The 17,926-nt window shown below is 35.9% G+C and overlaps 1 protein-coding gene across 1 annotated transcript in view; it reads left to right on the top strand.

Moving 5' to 3' along the window:
• The window catches only part of AQR (aquarius intron-binding spliceosomal factor), a gene marked incomplete at both ends in the record, with an annotated part of 102,278 nt that overhangs the window by 40,815 nt on the left and 43,537 nt on the right, over nt 1-17,926 (top strand). The window contains 6 exons of the mRNA XM_080707045.1: nt 1,278-1,380; nt 3,779-3,899; nt 6,782-6,927; nt 10,667-10,841; nt 13,937-14,104; nt 15,839-16,008. Of these exons, the coding sequence (XP_080563171.1) occupies nt 1,278-1,380; nt 3,779-3,899; nt 6,782-6,927; nt 10,667-10,841; nt 13,937-14,104; nt 15,839-16,008 (883 nt within the window). The remainder of the gene's footprint in view (nt 1-1,277; nt 1,381-3,778; nt 3,900-6,781; nt 6,928-10,666; nt 10,842-13,936; nt 14,105-15,838; nt 16,009-17,926) is intronic.

A 17,926-nucleotide genomic window follows, 5' to 3' on the forward strand; every position in this document is an offset into this window, starting at 1 on the left:
TCTGTCACATGTGTAAGTAATTCTCAAAACATTCATGTTAGGAGTAGGTACTATTTTACAAAAAAGGTAACCAAGGCATAGAACAATTAGGTAATCTGCTTAGGTTACATGGCAAGTATGTGGCAGCGACAAGATATAAACTGAGTAGTCTAATTTCTGAACTCTTAACTTTCAACACTGCATTCTATTGTCTCCCCTTTGTTCTTAATTCTTGGGAGAAATTATTTGTTCATTTTCTGTTTGAAATGAAACAAAGGTTGGTTTTGTTATTCATTATATGGTGAGGATCCAATTATTCTTCTAATAACAATAGGTCTATTCTTTTAAGTAACTAAAAGTTCTAAAAGAACTTAAAGTTCTTTTAAGTAACTGAATAAAGTTCCATGGTATTGAAATACTGGTTTCTAATCACTTTTCTATTGGTGGATCTTTAGTTTTTTAAATTTTGGCTCTTACCAACAATTCTCCAGTGAGCATCTGTGTTGGTATTTGTTACTTTGATAAATACCTGAGATAAATCAACTTAGAAAGAAAAGGTTTATTTTGGCTCATCGTTGTAGAGGTTTCAGTTCATGGTCCATTGACCCACTTGCTCTGGGGCCCATGAGGAAGCAGGAATCATGGCAGTAGTGCATCAGAAGAAGCTGTTCACCAAGGGGGGCTGGGGGAAGAGAGCTGCCTTTGAGAGCTACCTAACTCGTCTTAGGCCCCACTGCATCTCAATGGTGCCACAGGCTGGAGAATAATCCTTCAAAAAGTCCAACTCTTAGGATCCAAATGCAACAGCAGCATCTTCTTTTACTTTTATGTAAACATTTTTGGTGCTGATTCTTAAATCAGCACCAAATGGCTGACGCACAGGTTATGTGTTTACAATTTGTTCCTTTAGAAAAGCCTTAACAGTTTACACTCACACCACAGGACGTGAGATTGGTACCACTGCTTGAATCTGGGCCAGGAGTTTTAACCAGCAGTGCTTTTTTTGTTGCTAGTGTGCATATAAACACAGGGGAAAAAATACAAATAGTACTTTAGTATTAGTATTAAAACATGTTCTTACATGTTCTTGCAGATTCTGTTAAAGGATTTTAGATATCCTGAGAGGTTTGCAGAAAATATTTTGAAAATACTATATCATAGGTCTAATTTTTATTGTTGGCTTTTGATACTTTCTGCCCATGTCAGAGAATTGTGTTTACTATTTAATTTCTTTGTGGAGATAACATGTTTCAAAAGTGACTTGCTAGAAATGAAATAATCTATTCTTCATTCTGCAGTTCAAACACACTCCACCAGGTGGCATCATACCTCTGCTTGTTGCCAACCCTCCCTAAAAATGAAGAGACAACTTTTGATAAAGAATTTCTTCTAGAATTGCTGGTAAATATTAATGTTCTCTGAATATTTCATGTACTTTTACCTACCTTTTAAAATCATTTATAAAGTTGTCAGTTGGTATATGGTTCTATTGGACTAAACATTAAGTAATTATAACCTGTTTTTGTAATAATAGTGTCATTTGGTTTTGTCACATTTGGTTTTTTATCTCTTTAATTTCTTTTCTGAAGTTTTTCATCTCTTAAAACTGCGTTATGGAGGAATTCCTTACAATAGCAAGCATTTATAACTTCTGTCAGGTACTAGATTCATGCATTGGGGATTCATAGTTGATACTATTTAAGGAAGTCAGTTTGTTTGTAAATATATTCATGTTTGTTTATTTTAAAGTGATCATTTAAATATAGTTTCTTAGCCAGGCGTAATGGCACATGCTTGTAATCCCTGTACTTGGGAGGCTGAGACAGGAGGATCTGAATTCACCGCCAGCCTCTGCTACTTATTGAGGCCCTCTGCAACTTAGGACCAGTTTCAAAAATAAAGAATAAAAAAATACAGCTGGGGTGTAGCTTGGAAGTAGAATGCCCCCTAGGTTCAATCCCCAGCACCACACATACAAAAAAAATCTATATTTATATATATAATTTCTTGAATATTAGATCCTTTTTTTTTTTTTTGTATGGGGGATGGAACCCAAGGGCTTTCTACCTCTGGGCTACACTGTCAGATCTATTTTTATATTTTATTGGAAACAGGGTCTCACTAATTTGCTGAGAGCCTTGCTAGGTAGCTGAAGCTGGCTTCGAACCTGTTTGATCCTCCTGTCTCAGCCTCCCAAGTACTGGGATTACAAGCATGAGCCACCACGCCCAGCAGATCCTAAAAATCTTATCACTAGAAAATCTCAGGATTGTTAGAAGTATAGTAAGTTATCATTAAGTAGTTGAATTCTGAGGGATTTCTTAGTCATTTTTGAAAATTAGGGGCTTTAATTTCCAAACTAATATTTTGTAGTTCTGTTATTTTACAAAATAAAACACAACTGCATAAGAAGTCAAGGTTAAAGAGTAGAAATCTTTTCCTTTTGGACTCACATTCTATCCCCAGAAATAAATACTATTAACACTTATCTTTATACTTCCAGATTTTAAAAAATTGTGATTTTTATTTACTTATTTAGTTTAATTACATAACTAGTATAGAGTACATTGTTCTGTTTTGTTTTGGTGGTGGTACTTGGGTTCCTGGAAACCCTTCTACCTCCGGGCTACACTCCCAGACCTATTTTATATTTTTATTTGGAAACAGGGTCTCGGATAAGCCAGCAAGGATGGCTTCGAACCTGCGCAATCCTCCTGTCTCTGCCTCGAAGCACAGGGATTATAAGCGTGCACCATCACACCCATTTTAGTAGTAGAAAAATGTATAGATCAAAATTTAAGTAGCTTCAGAACAAAATATGTAGAAATCAAATTTTGTGTATATTTTTAAAACTTAATTGCACTGTGATATATGGTTTTGCCTTTTTTATTTATTATTTTGGGTTTAGCCTGTTAGTTAAGATGTACTTTTTTTGTTGTTTTTTGTTTTGGTACTAAGGATTCAACCCTGGGGCATTTTACCCCTGAGCAACACCCCTAGCCCTTTTTATTTTTTATTTTGAAACAGAATCTCACTAACTTGCTAAAGGTCTTGCTACATTGCCCAGACTGTTCTGGAACCTGTGGTCGCTTATCTCAGCCTCTCAAATACCAGGATTACATGCTGTGTGCCACTGCACCCAGCCTTGATGTAACTTTTTAAAACTTTAATATAATAATTTATAAAAACGGATAAGTATTTTACTATTTTCCACTACTCAATATTAGGTTGTTGGCAGTTTTCACTTTTTCAAATAATGACCTAACCGTCATCATTTGAACTTCTTATTTTTTTTTTTTTTTATTTTTTGTGGTACTGTGGATTGAACCCAGGTGTATTCTACCTTTTAGCTATATCCCCCAGCCCAATTTTTTTTATTTTTATTTTTTATTTTGAGACAGGGTCTTATTAAGTTGTGGAGGGCCTTGCTAAGTAGCTGAGGCTGACCACGAACCTGCAATCCTTCTGTCTCAGCCTCCCAAGTGCTGGAATTACAAGCATGCGCCACCACATCCAGCAAATTGCCCGGTTTTTTATTGTGTTATTTGATTAGTTTTTACACTGCTCATAAATGAGTTGGGATTTGAACTTGGGTGAATACAGTAGCTCATCACTATTGATACCTCTTCCCCTTTCATTTAATGGAAACAACGGGCAAAAGAAAAAACCTATCTTGTTAAAGTGCTACAATTATTGAAAGGACTTCTCATTCCATACTTAATGGTAAATTTATCAATATATTATTTTGATTGAACAAAATGGTTTTCATTTCTGCATAAACCTATTTCCTTTCTCTTAGGTATCTCGACATGAACGTAGGATTTCTCAGATCCAGCAGTTGAATCAGATGCCTCTGTATCCAACTGAGAAAATCATATGGGATGAAAATATTGTTCCAACTGAGTACTATTCTGGGGAAGGTATGGTGAAGCAATACAGGATTCAAGTAAAACATGAAATAACTTAAAATTTACCACCTGTGATTGAAAACGTATTCAGTCTTCTCTGTGCATTATAATAATTTTAGTACCTTGAAGTTCAATGTTAGAAACTAGAAATTACTTAGTTTTTTGTAGTACTAGATTTTTATTAAATTTGACTGTACCTTGTAAAAAGCATGACCATAAAACCATAAAATAATGTATTACGGAGACTTAATGCAGGAAGTATAGCTCTCATTATACTTTATAATACTCATTTGTTATATTTGATAGAGCTTTATTTCTCAAATCCCTTTTTAGAGACTTATTTGAATTCTTTCTAGAGCTAAATAATGGCCACCAAAAAGACTTTGTCATTAGTTGATAACAAACCCTTAGTTTTGAAAGATCCAAGCTGGGCGAGGTGGCATATGCTTGTAATCCTTAGTACTTGGGAGGCTGAGACAGGAGGATCTGGGTTCGCGGCCAGCCTCAGCTACTTAGTGAAGCCCTCTGCAACTTAGGCTCTGTTTCAAAATAAAGAATGGAAAATAGGGCTGAAGGTGTAGCTCAGAAGTAGAATGCCTCTGGGTTTAATCCCCAATGCCACACACACAAAAAAAGCTCTAAAGTGATATTGCTCGATTTGTTTACCTGCCGGTTTTTGCTCAGGATGAGAATTTGCCACAACTATTTGTAGAAGTAAATTCTTTCATTTTATTTCAAAAGAAATTTCAGTAAGTTTTTTTTAACAGTGTCATCTTTATTTGAAGAAATGTAACTTTTTTCTGATTTTTTTTCCAGTGCTGGAGATAGAACCCAATGGCATTCTATCTTTGAGCTATACCCCAGCCCTACTTTTTATTCTTTATTTTGAAACAGGGTCTCACTGAGTTGTGGAGGGCCTCACTAAGTAGCTGAGGCTGGCTGCAAATCTGCACTCCTCCTGTCTCAGCTTCCCAAGTACTAGGATTACAAGCGTGCGCCACCACGCCCAGCTCAGAAATGTAACTTTTTAAAAACATCACAAATATAAGTATTGGTATATATATTTTAAAAAATTACTTTAGAATCATATGCTGAAGGCATAACTCTAGTGAGACCAGTGTGCTAAAAGTGTACTATAGTTCAGAATAGAAAGTCTTAATATCTTTATATTCTTACAGTGGTTATTGTGTTAGTTTCTTGTATCTAGGGATACCTTCCTAGGTGATTAAACTTTACAGAGATTTGAGATTGTGGTTACTATAAAAATCAGGAAATGGTTACCTTCAGATGAAAAGAAGAAGCTCTAAGTAGGAAAGGGCACCTGGGAGAGTTCTGCAGAGCTAACAAGGTGATTGCAAGGTCTTATTCTTCAAGTCGTCTTTACTTCTCTGGCATGTATCCCCCTGTATCCTTTTCTTTCCTTCTGTTGAAGAATCTGGGTTGTTTGGCCTGCAGTTTCCCATAGTCAGGTTTTTCAGGTTGAATACTCTTGGTCGATAGTATGTTCCTCTGCCCTTCACTTTTCTTACTGTTTCTCGCCTGGATGCAGAGATTTGGTCAGGCCGAGGTTCTTCTTTGGCAAGATTCTTGATGGGGGTGAATTTCATTAGCAGGCTTGTCTCTTTGGGGAGGGATATCAGTAGCCACTGATACTTAACACCTAAATTCATGAATTCAGTGAGAGTTGCCATTTAAATATCACCCTTCACTGAGATGGTAACATTTTAATTCTTTTTTTTTTTTTATTAAAACATGCTGTCCAAAGGGATGCTTTTTTTTCAGACTCTGAACTGAAAAAAATTGAGTTAGATTATAGGTCAGAATTTAATAATATAAACGAAGTGAATTTTTGTACATCGGTGTTTCTTTAAGTTTGTGGGGTGGGGATTGAAGCCAGGGGCATTCTGCCTCCGAGTCACACCCTCATCTCTTTCTATTCTTGTTCTGGGACGAGGCCTCACCAGGCTGCTGAGAGTCCTGCTGCGTCGCTGAGGCTGGCCTTGGACCTGGGAGTCTCCTGTTTCAGCCTCCCAAGTACTGGGATTAGGAGTGTGTATCAGGACACCCAGCTTTAAGTATTTTCTTTAATAGCTTTGACAGTATGGATAAGGGTAACACAACTATGATTTGCCAGTAAGACAGGCTTTCGATTTTTTTTTTTAACTTTTTTGATAATGCTGTAGAGTGCTTGGTCACTTATTATCCAAGAAAAATAGTGTTATGTAAAGATAATGGAAAAATTATGTGTGCATATATGCTTCTACCATCTTGTACTCCATTGAGATGTATGACTACAGTGCACCAATAAGAAAATTTAAAGAAAAGATAGAGAAAGAAAATAAATAAAGATAATGGGGAAAAGTACTATTTCTTAACAAAGAGAATAGGAAGTCTGGAATAGTAAATGAGCAATGCTTTTCCCTGAAGTTTAGCCAAAAGGCGAATTCAGAGTATAGTAGTGATCACTAGACATCTATTTATGCAATGAAATGTACTTACTCAGTTTTAATGGCTAATTTTGTCATGGACTAAGGTTATTGTAACATTACTTGCTTCAAGAATTGGCAAATATAAGTTAGGTGATAAAGGAAGACTTTATAAAACTTGAGGCTCTGTTAGTGTTCAATATCATCTAATATTTTTAAGAAACACTATTTGTATATGAGTTTCTGATATGCAGATTACATTTATTAAAAAATTAATATTTTACCCCAGTTTTTAATTAACATTTTTTAGCCTGGTTTCAGTTTCTATAAAAATAAAGATAAGATGTTGTCCAGTGTACTACATTTCAGACACCATTAGATTCTTATCAAATTTTTGGTTTTTTTTTTTAATAAATAGAAGAGATGACTGATTAAGAGAATAATTCAAATATGGCTGTTCCATTTCAGGTTGTCTTGCTCTTCCCAAGTTGAATTTGCAGTTTTTGACTCTTCATGACTACCTCCTGAGGAATTTTAACCTTTTCCGCTTAGAATCAACTTATGAAATTAGGCAGGACATCGAGGACAGTGTCAGCAGAATGAAGCCATGGTTAGTACATTGGTACTGTATATAGATATATACAGTGACTGGTATACTTCCGTCAGAAACCTCATAAGTGTTACTGCTTCTTGACCTTTTGGCTAAGATCAGGTGTTGAAACCTCGTAAGTGGATTTTAAAAATGTATTTCTGGTACCAAGGTGCCTTCCAAAATAGGAGAAATTTAATCTTTGGGAAATTGTGTAATGTAAATTCAATACATCAGAAGTGCTAAAATGGAAACTACAAACCTGAGTACTTAGAGGTAGAGCTGGGAAACTGGGGATAAAGTAGGATACGTTGTCTTTTTTAGGGTTGTTTAGCAAGAAATGTAGACAAGAGTAAGTCGAACATTCGTAATAGGGTAAAAAGTGAAGGGTATCTGTTGTCTGGCGGTTCCGTACTATGGGAGGATAGATGGTTTAAGTCCTGGATAAAGCTTAGAATAAAGGCTCTTCCTTTTCCCCAGTGAGACCGTGGCCAGTCGTTTCACTCTGCATCCCCGTGGGAACTGGCCAGGGTGAGGGGTTGCTGGCCCCACAGCCCATGGATTAACTTGAAGAGGCTGAATCATCAGGGTTTACTCTAGGACCAGGCGAGTAGTCGGTCTCGTTATTTGAGGAACTCTTCTGTTTAAACTTGACTCCTCACCTGCTAGCTCATGTTTGGAATTCCTTTAGAAAAGCTCTTCATTCCAGTTGTGGTTAGATTCTTCAGTGTGAGATTTCTGAAGATTAATTTTGCTGTTTCAGATGTGACCGACTTTGCATAAATGTTCTCCATTTACTATTTCTTCCTAAGTATGAACTAGTTTGATGGACATAAGTTACACATATCACAAGTCGTTGCTAATGAGTAAAATTAAGTCTGTGAAACGAATTTCACTACCCTATAGTCGTGTCATGTGTGGGTATGCAGTTATACTGAAAAGCTGAACTTGTGTGTGTGTGTGATACTGGGGATTGAACCAGGGGCATTCTATCTTTGACCTACACCCTCAGTCCAATTTTATTTCTTATTTGGAAACAAGGTCTCACTAGATGGCTCAGAGTCTCACTACTTGTTGAGGCTGTCCTCCAACCTGCGATCCTCCTGTCTCAGCCTCCCAAGTACTGAGATTATAGGCTTGTGCCACCATACCTGGCTGAAAAGCTGAACATTTTTTAATGCAACTGATTCAGGTATATTCCAGACTTCTCTCTTTACTAATTACAGAGAGCTACTCTGGACACTGTGATTATGATCTATTTTTTTACTTCCATATTTTCTTATATGCATAGTTCTATTTTTTAATAAATTATTATGTAGAAAGTTATTCTGGGTGAGACTATAAAACACAACACAAAGTATTTTTGACTTAATAATCAGTTGAGTCAGTAAGTAGGCTAGTACTATGAAATTTGTATACCCACTGGCTGATCATCCCTGCCCACTGCTTTGCTGAAATCATTGCCCATTGTTTGGATTCCGTGGGAGTGCTTGATCAGAAAAATTCCTTACAATTTATGGTTACCTTGAGTTTATATGTTTAGATTCAGACCTTAATTTGGGTTATTTTTCAAAATAGTTTACTGACTAGCAGTTCAATAAATAAAATTCTCTTATATTTTATTTAAATGTCAAGGGCAAAAATATTTATAGTACCTATGGTTTATTTATAGAGGAAAAATTTTTTAAGTTATATCATTTTATGGGAGAAAGTAGCACTTTTTTGGAGTTAATTCATTCACATTTATAATAATTAATTTTTTGAAATTTTTCATTCCTGATCCCCATCTTTGAAAACTGTAAAAGTGATGAGGTTTTAACGGGCCACGTTCTCTGTATTTATGTGTCTTGAAGGTGGAGAAGTAGCAGAGGCATGTTTACTCATTACCTGTTTGATGTTTTCAGGCTGCTGGAGTCACTGCACTGCCATCACAGAGGATGTGCTGTCAGGGGCAGATATTCATACTTGTAGTTTTCTGTGTTTCAAGTAGATTTTATAAGAAAAAGGAATAAGGAGGTAGATAAGCAGTTCCCTGGGGTGGGAATAAGGATTGATGGCAGTTGAACAAGGTAGATCTTTTTTAAGGATGATAGATATATTCTAAGATTGGCTTGTGGTGGTAGATGCACATTTTTGTTAATTAGCTAAAAGCCTTTGATTTTATACATTTACAATAAATGGATTTTATAACATGTAAACGATATCATAAATATTTATCATAAGCTAATCATAATAAAACTATAAAAATGGAGGGAATAATAGCAAGCTATTTTATAAGGCATTTTCTCACTGTAATCAAGTCATTGGATTACTGAGGTTTTTATTTTTAATTAGTTTTTCTTTTCAGTGTTATGTTCTAAAACTTTGTGACATAAAGACTTTATATCTCATGTAGTTTATTTTTGTTAGCATGCCATATTTAGCAGTGCTTTCCAACCTTAAAAGTGCTGCCACAGTTTTTATTTTACAGATTTCTCAAATATACTATTTAATGTAAAAACTAAAGCACAAGTTGGACTAGTGTAAGAAAGAATGGGTATTCAGATGTTAGTGGTTCTAGCTATTGAACATAGCTTATTTCTTTTTCTAATCTATTGGGATGGTTTTTAAAGATTTCAATGTTATGCCCTAAAAGAGGCATTTTGTGATTACCATTTGCTTGTTTAAAGTACAGAAAATAAAAGTATTAACAATTGATGATAAGGGGAAAAGGATAAGAATACAAAGTAAAGCTAACTAAAGTTGTCCTATAGAAATGAAGGCGGGATAAAGACAAAGGCTGAGCGTGTTCATCACTGCTACACCCGCCGTAAAGAAATGCTAAGGGGAGTTCTTCATGCTGAAATAAAAGAATGCAAATTAGTAATGTAAAAAGATCCTGAATAGCTAAAGCAATCTTGGTCAAAGAGACCAAAGCTGGAAGCATTACACTCCTGAAGAGATAGCTGCACTCTTGTGTTCATGATAGATGAGATACGGAAACAACCTTTGTCCATCAAGGGATGGATGAATAAAGAAAGTGTAAATATTATTCAACCTTAAAAAAGAAGGATGTCCTACATTTGTTTTTACAACATGGATGAACTTGGAATGCATTATACTAAGTGAAATAAGCCAGATGCGGAAAGATAAATACAGCATTTGGAACCTAAAAACCTTGAACTCAGAAACAAGAGTGGAAGGGTAGCTGTCAGGGAATCAGTGGCAGGGAAGATGGGATACAGAAGTTCTAGAGACTTACTGTTGTATTGTTATTATAGTTAATAATAGTGTATTCTGTACTTGAGATTTGCTGGAAGTGTTCTCATAGTGCTAACAAATGGTACCTATGGTGACATGTTGATTAGCTTGATTTTGATGATATTACTGTATATATCAAAGTATTATATATTCCTAAATATGTATAGTTTGTTGTCAGTTACACCTTAATAAAGCAGAGATAAAATCGTACTGGATTATTTATCTTTTTGATAAGATGACTCACCTCCCAGAAAGCTCTATTTATAATGTTATGTTTTTTGCAGAGGTGAGGGGCTGTTCTTCTACTTCCCTTTTAATCCTGGCCTATGTTTGCCTACTTCATACTATCATATATACTTATTATATATTGAGGCTTAGATTTTCTTTTAAATTTAGTTAGGGTTGCTAATGTTAGGAATTAAATACTAGCTAAACACATACTGTTAGTAGCTTTATATATCTAGAAGTTGGAGAAAAGTTAATTTTTCTTTGAGTAATCATCTACTTCTCTGTTTTTCAGGCAGTCTGAATACGGTGGTGTAGTGTTTGGTGGTTGGGCGCGAATGGCCCAGCCCATTGTGGCTTTCACTGTAGTTGAGGTTGCCAAACCCAACATTGGTGAAAACTGGCCAACCCGAGTACGTGCAGATGTTACCATCAATCTGAACGTTCGAGATCACATCAAAGATGAATGGGAAGGTAATTTTGTGTTTCAAAAAGTGGAGTTACTACTGGGCGTGGTGGCACACGCTTGTAATCCCAGTACTTGGGAGGCTGATACAGAAGGATCACATGTTCTCAGACAGCCTCAGCTACTTAGTGAGGCCCTCTGCAACTTAGTGAGACTTTGTTTCCGAATAAAGAATTAAAAAAAAAAAAAATAGGGCTGGGGGTGTAGCTTGAAGGTATAATGCTCCTCGGTTCTATCCCCAGTACCACAAAGAAAAAAAAGTCAAGTTACCTTTCACCTTTTCAGTTTGTAAATTTTGCAATTACATTAGCAGAGTACATTACTAAATATTGTCCTTTTAAACTTTTCTTAAACTTACCTTGAAATTTGATTTAAAGAATGGTAGTTGTCTTTCAGATTACCAAGACTACCAAGGATCATTCAAGGATATTTAAATAAAAGTAATAAGATCACATGTTTCAAAGTGTTTTGAAAGATAACCATCTATAAAGCTGAGAGGAGAACATTTTAAAGCATAAGATAAATAAGATAGTATTTATGGATTTGTAGGACTGATACTAAAACAAAAATCATTAGTGTTTACTAAACAAAGAGAGAAAACCCATATGTAATTTGCACATATATGTAGAATAAGGAAAATTGGTATCTTCAAAAGATAAAACAACCAAGTGAAAAGTATAGGGATACATATACCTTATGGGGAATAAAAATCAAAAAAGAATTTGAGGGAGAAGGAACATAGTAAAACAGGTAAAAAATAAATAATAGTGTATTTTCATCAAAGGGAAGAAGTCAGAAAAAGAGTCAGTGAAATCAGATTTACTCTAGAGTATATAACAGTTGCAGAGAAATTAAGCCAGTTATTTTTCCTAGTTTTGACCAGGCAGGATTTTAGGGATGAGAGTTTTGTGTTATGATTTTCTTCAGAAATGTTCTTCAAAAATTTTCTTCAGATAATGTTCAAAGTTACTAAGTCAGAAGACTTAAAACATCACTAACACTTGTGTCAAAAGTGGAGCATGAGCTGGTTTTTAATTGGTACCTTTATATTTCCCCCAGCTGTCTGTGAGTGCTCTTGCTTGCTGCCCTGTTGTAAGAAATAGTACCCAGTAGGTTTAATCTCCTGCTGTCTTCTCTGCATACCAGAAGGAAAGGGATAGTCCCTTAATGGATCAGTTTTCAGAAATTATTTCTCCAAACATAGCTATAACCATACTGAGCATGTGATATATTTGTCAAGGAACTCTGAAAGAATCCAGTGATGAAGCTGGCTAAATGTTTAACAAATGGCTAATCTAGTAGATACAGTTTGGACAGATTGTCTTTGTGACTCCTGTATCCTTCATAAGAGTTCCAGTCTGTTGCAGTGTACATCTAAAATAATGTACAGCTTTATTCGTGCTGGACCTTGAAAAGAGATTAAGTTGCTGAAGAAAGTCTTGTACTTATTACTCCTTGAAACATGAGAAAATATTAAACACTGTGTCATATAGCGGATAATAAACCAAAGTTACTTATTGGGGTACCCCCATAAATAGTAATGCTTAAAAATCTAAAAAGATCATTTATAAGCATTTAGTAAAATAAATGACAGGTTTACAAAATTGAGAATAATTTAGAAAGTTTTTAACTAAAATTATAAAACATTCCTCTTGTCCCTTTAAGATTTGAAACTCAGGTTCTTCTCTTCTCCATTAGCTCCATTTAAAATTAAGGAAACAAAATTAATGAGCAGGAATATTGAGTTTTGCTCCAGATAGCACAGCTATGAGGGGGTGGATACAAATGACTGGGAAAACATATAGTTGAGCTCATTGTTATATAGGTTTTTAAAAATGGGGATCTAAGATGTCTCACGGTAGAATGATCTGCTTTTGGGGGAAACAGTTGGTCATCCCTCAGTAATGCTAGAAATTGACTCCTATATTGGGAGTCATTTTTCAGGACGGGCTCTTTGGCTCTGCGGCCACTTCTTTGACCCTGAAGCTTAGAAGTTTTGATGAGTTGTGCAGATTAAAAGTAATGCAAGCTATATACAATAGTTCCCTTAGTTCTCATCCCCTTTCTTGTTCTTTACCTAGGATGTCAGTATCAATTTGTGGTATTTTTAGCTTTCCCCATACTTAAACACGCGCAGAGGAAAACAATCCACAGTGGCTCTAGTACATGTAGTCACACATTCACATTGCTTGTTTAATTTACTTGTGCATCTTGTGGCCAAGCGTGTAAGCAAGATTATTTAAATTTACATTTGTATCATAATAGATATCAAGAATTAATCAGAAAAAAGTGAAGATTAAGCAGTGTGAAATTACACATGCTGTAAGGAGTAATTTTAGTGTTTTTTGTCTTTCAGTATCTATACTTTTAAGAGAATTGGGAAGTCAGTTGAGTCCATTATTTGATTTGATGACTGAGAAGTTTCAGGCTTGGACACAAGTCTATTCCTGGACATTCACTTAAAAAACTTTCACTATTTGCCAGCTGAAACTCTACACACACACACACACACACACACACACACACACACACACACACACACAGATGAATATATGTATATTCAAGAATACTTCATCGTGTGTGTGTGTGTGTGTGTGTGTGTGTGTGTGTGTGTGTGTGTATTTCTCAGGATGTTGTCTGTAAACAACACTTTGTGCTTTGATGAATTATTCTTGAATTGACCTGTTTTAGTACAATACAGTTAGGCTGTGGTTGGAATGACACTGATAGATAACTTAAACTGATGTTAGAAATCTGCTTAATATGATATAGATTAATTATATGCCAGCCATATTTTTGGTTACTTAATAAGAATGTTAAAAATAAGAATGATGACGAGCATCCAATTTTGGAGCTGTAGCATGACTTGGAAGGCTTATTCAGTAATGAATTCATGACATAAAAGATTCTAATTTTAATATAAAAGGGTTTTGTCATAATTACAGCTATGAAATATGGAGTATTAAAGATGATAGGAAAACCTGTAATTGTGTTACAATGCCATTTTAATCATTGGTCACTCATGATAAGAGGTTTACAATTTGCTAGCAAAAGGCTAAACAGTGAAATTCTAACAAATGAAAATGTCTTCATGTTTTACTAGGTCTTCGTAAACATGATGTATGCTTTTTAATTACTGTGCGTCCCACAAAACCTTATGGTACTAAGTTTGACCGGAGGAGACCTTTCATTGAGCAGGTTGGCCTGGTTTATGTCAGAGGCTGTGAAATCCAGGGCATGCTGGATGATAAAGGACGTGTCATTGAAGATGGTACAGTGATCTATATATTTGAGTGTGTGTACAGAATAATAAATTTCTTTGCCCCTTTTTTTGCTGGCTAGGTAAAATTTTTAGTTGTTTTATATAATCAACACAAAGGATTACCGAATAAAAGATGTATAAGATATCTGCTTTACAGTTTTAGAAATAGGCAATATGGTTCAGAATTGCTATGTTAGATGTGTTGAGCTATCTCATCATACCCCATAAAAATGCACAATTATTTTATGTCAACTAAATATTTTTAAAAGCTTCTATGTTAGATATTAAAAAATACAGTACCTTTTGAAATCAGATTTACTTAAAAATTACCTTTTATAATACTTTTTAACATTTTGGGGGGGGAGCCTCTAAAACACTTGGGTTTAGTGATATACCTAATTTTTTTCCTCTTAAGCTTACTGGCTTTATTTGTTATAGCAGTGGTTTTCAACTAGAAACAGTACTGCTCTGCATTTACAAATGTATGGTGATGTTTGGACTGTCAAGTGACCAGAGTAAAGGTGGCTAAAGACAAGCTATTTGCATTTTGTATGTGTGGTCTGGAAATGCGAAGCATTCAAACAGAACTGTCTTACAGAAGGAATTGGCCTGCCTGAGATGCCAGTGTTATCCCCATTTAAAAACTGCTCAGTGAGACTGAAATGCACCAATAAAAGCATAACATAAACTATTTTAAAAAATCAATGTAAAATATAGTTTTGCATAGTTTAATAAGAAGTAAAAATTACCATTTTGAAAGATTAAAAAAAAACTGCCTACAGGGTTAATCAGCTCTTGAAATCCTATGCTTATCACTCACTATTCCTTTGAAATTCTTTCTGTTATCCTGACTTCCTTTATGAAAATACATACCAAATGAGTGCATCTATGGCTAGAGCTTATTTTACACTTGGGTTGCTAAACTTGCCTTAAAAATTGAATCAGCTTCACCGGGCGTGGTGGCGCACGCTTGTAATCCCCGTGCTTGGGAGGTGGAGACAGGAGGATTGCGCTGGTTCGGAGCCAGCCTCACTGGCTTTAGAGACCCTGTTTCCAAATAAAAAAATATAAAATAGGTCTGGGAGTGTAGTCTGGAGGTAGAAGAGCTTCCAGGAACCCCAGTACCACCCCCACCCCCAAAAAAAAAATTGAATCAGCTTCTACCACCTGTGATTTTAAGATTATACCATTGCTGAATTGTTGATGATTCAGCTGTTTATCTTCAGAATAAAAGGAAATAGGAGAAGGAAATGGAGGCTGGACAAAATAACAGAGGCTTAAATAATGGGACCAGAGTTGGAAGTCTAAGACCCCAAAAGAGAAGAGAAAGCGAAGGAATAAGAGAAAGCCTCTGGGCTTTCATTAGTACCACATAATATGTGTATGTGAAATTTCCTTTCATGCTGCTGATACTAGGCAGAGTGTAGAAGGCTGAAAGAGTGATCAAGCTTTGGCAAATTAAAGAATAGAAAAATGGTGTCTTAAATTCTGAAGTATAGGCCCTCATAGGAGCTATGAGAGAGTGACAAAAGTAAAGGTAAGGTCTTTGCATTCTATGAGCCCCAATTTTAGTTGAGGACATATCCAAATAGTTATAGCTCATGACACTGTATCATAAATATTACATGAGTTGGAAGAGTTCCTGAGAATCTACAGAAAGGAGAAAAGGCTTTCTTTCAGCTTCTTGGGATTTGAGGTGGATGCGTAGAAGACATTACTTAATAAACTTTTTTAAATGTCCAGGACCTGAACCCAGACCCAATCTTAGAGGAGAATCAAGAACATTTAGAGTATTTTTGGATCCAAATCAGTATCAACAGGATATGACCAGTACTATACAAAATGGAGCCGAAGATGTGTATGAAACCTTCAATATAATAATGAGGAGAAAACCAAAGGAAAATAACTTCAAGGTAATATTTTGACTATATAACCAAAAGTACTAATGTTAGTTAATCTTAAGGAAATTTATCTATTTTTTCCTTTTAAGGGACTTAAATTTTTTAAATATAGTTGGACATGGTGAGCACACTTGTAATCCTAGTACTTGGGAGGTCTAGATAGGAGGATCCGGGAGTGAGGCCTTCTGCAAATTAGTGAGACCTTGTTTCAAAGTAAAGAACAAAAAATTGGGCTGGGGGTGTAGTTCAGAAGTAGAATGTCCCTGGGTTCAATCCCCAGCACCATACTGAAAAAAAAAAAATTTTATATATATATATATATATATATATATATATATATATATATATATATATATATAATGTAGTTTTTATTCTAAAATTCAGCCTCCTTTCTTGCTTTTTTTTGGCGGATATATCACTAAAAGCTACAAAAATCTTTCCTCTATTCACTTATTTGGCCATCTTATTCTCATATTTAGGGCTGATAAAGATGAATAAGACAAAGCTTATACCTTTAGGGAGCTTACTAACAATAAGGGAAAGGAAGTTAGAAGTATGAACAGATAACTATCACGAAAGATTTAAAAGATGTCAAAAGAAGCTGGCGCACCTCTGTTATCCAAGTATTTGCGAGGCTGAGGCAGGATTGCAGGTTTGAGGTGAGCCTCAGCAACTTGGACCTTATCTCAAAATAGAAAGTAGGGCTGGGTGTGTAGCTAAGAGGTAGAATGCCCCTAGGTTCCATCCCCAGTACCAGAAAAACAAAAAAAGTAAAGTGTCAGAAGCTTTTAGAACAGTGCCCTGTGTCGTGGGTGTTCAAAGGAGACATTCAGGTTCTGGCTCAAGAAGGAGAGGAGTAATTCACTTGCCTGTTTGGGGAAAGGAAGAGTGTGCCTTTCTTTTCTTTGGTGTTTTCTTGTGTACCTGGGCAGCATCTCTTTTTCTTTCTCTCTTTTCCTGTTCCTGTATCCTGTTCTAATGTGAACACTTCACTTCTTACATGGACTGTTGGAATAGCTTCCTCTTTCTCTTTCCTACTCTCCTCATAGTCAGTCACCTGTTTTCCATACATTTTTTTCTACTAGCAAACCCTGATCATTTTACTTTACTTTTTAAAACATTTCTGTGAAGCTGGGCGTGGTGGCACATGCTTGTAATCCCAGCATTTGGGAGGCTGAGACCGGAGGATCACGGTTCGCGGACAGCCTTAGCTACTTAGTGAGGCCCTCTGCAACTCAGTGAGACCCTGTTTTAAAATAAAGAATAAAAAATAGGGCAGGGAGTGTAGCTCGGAGGTTGAATGCCCCTGGGTTCCATCCCCAGACCCACAAAAAAACAAAAAAACAAAAAAAAAACACACATTTCTGTGACTTTCCATTAGTGATTAAATCAGAATACTTCAGAAATTCTTTACTTGAGCTTAATTGAGATGCCACCTTCTCCATGAAATCTTTCCTAATGTTAAGTGTCCTCTGCTTCCATCTCTTTCATCAGCCATGAACTGTGTTCCCACTGTATTTTGTAATATGCTGTACTGCTTGCCACGTTTTGCTGCTTTGCATTTCTATTCATCTGTTCACCCATTCTATATATATATATATATCTTTTTTTGTTTTTTTTGTTGGTGGTACTAAGGGGTGGAACCCAGGGGCTCCGGGCTATAGTCCCAGCCCTGTTTTATATTTCATTTGGAAACAGGGTCTCACTAAGTTGCTGAGAGCCTCACTAAGTAGCTGAGGCTGGCTATGAACCTGTGCAACCCTCCTGCCTCAGCCTCCCAAGCCACTGGGATTACAAGCATTGCCACCATGCCCGGTCACCCATCCCAAATCTAAACTGCTAGGTACCTGCTCTTCTGAAATCATATTTTAGAGGGTATTAAAAAAATGACAAGTAGCCAAGTATCTGAAACAGCGAATTTCAGGTAATG

This window comes from Muscardinus avellanarius (genome assembly GCF_963383645.1).
Source record: "Muscardinus avellanarius genome assembly, chromosome: 12".
Taxonomy (NCBI): domain Eukaryota; kingdom Metazoa; phylum Chordata; class Mammalia; order Rodentia; family Gliridae; genus Muscardinus; species Muscardinus avellanarius.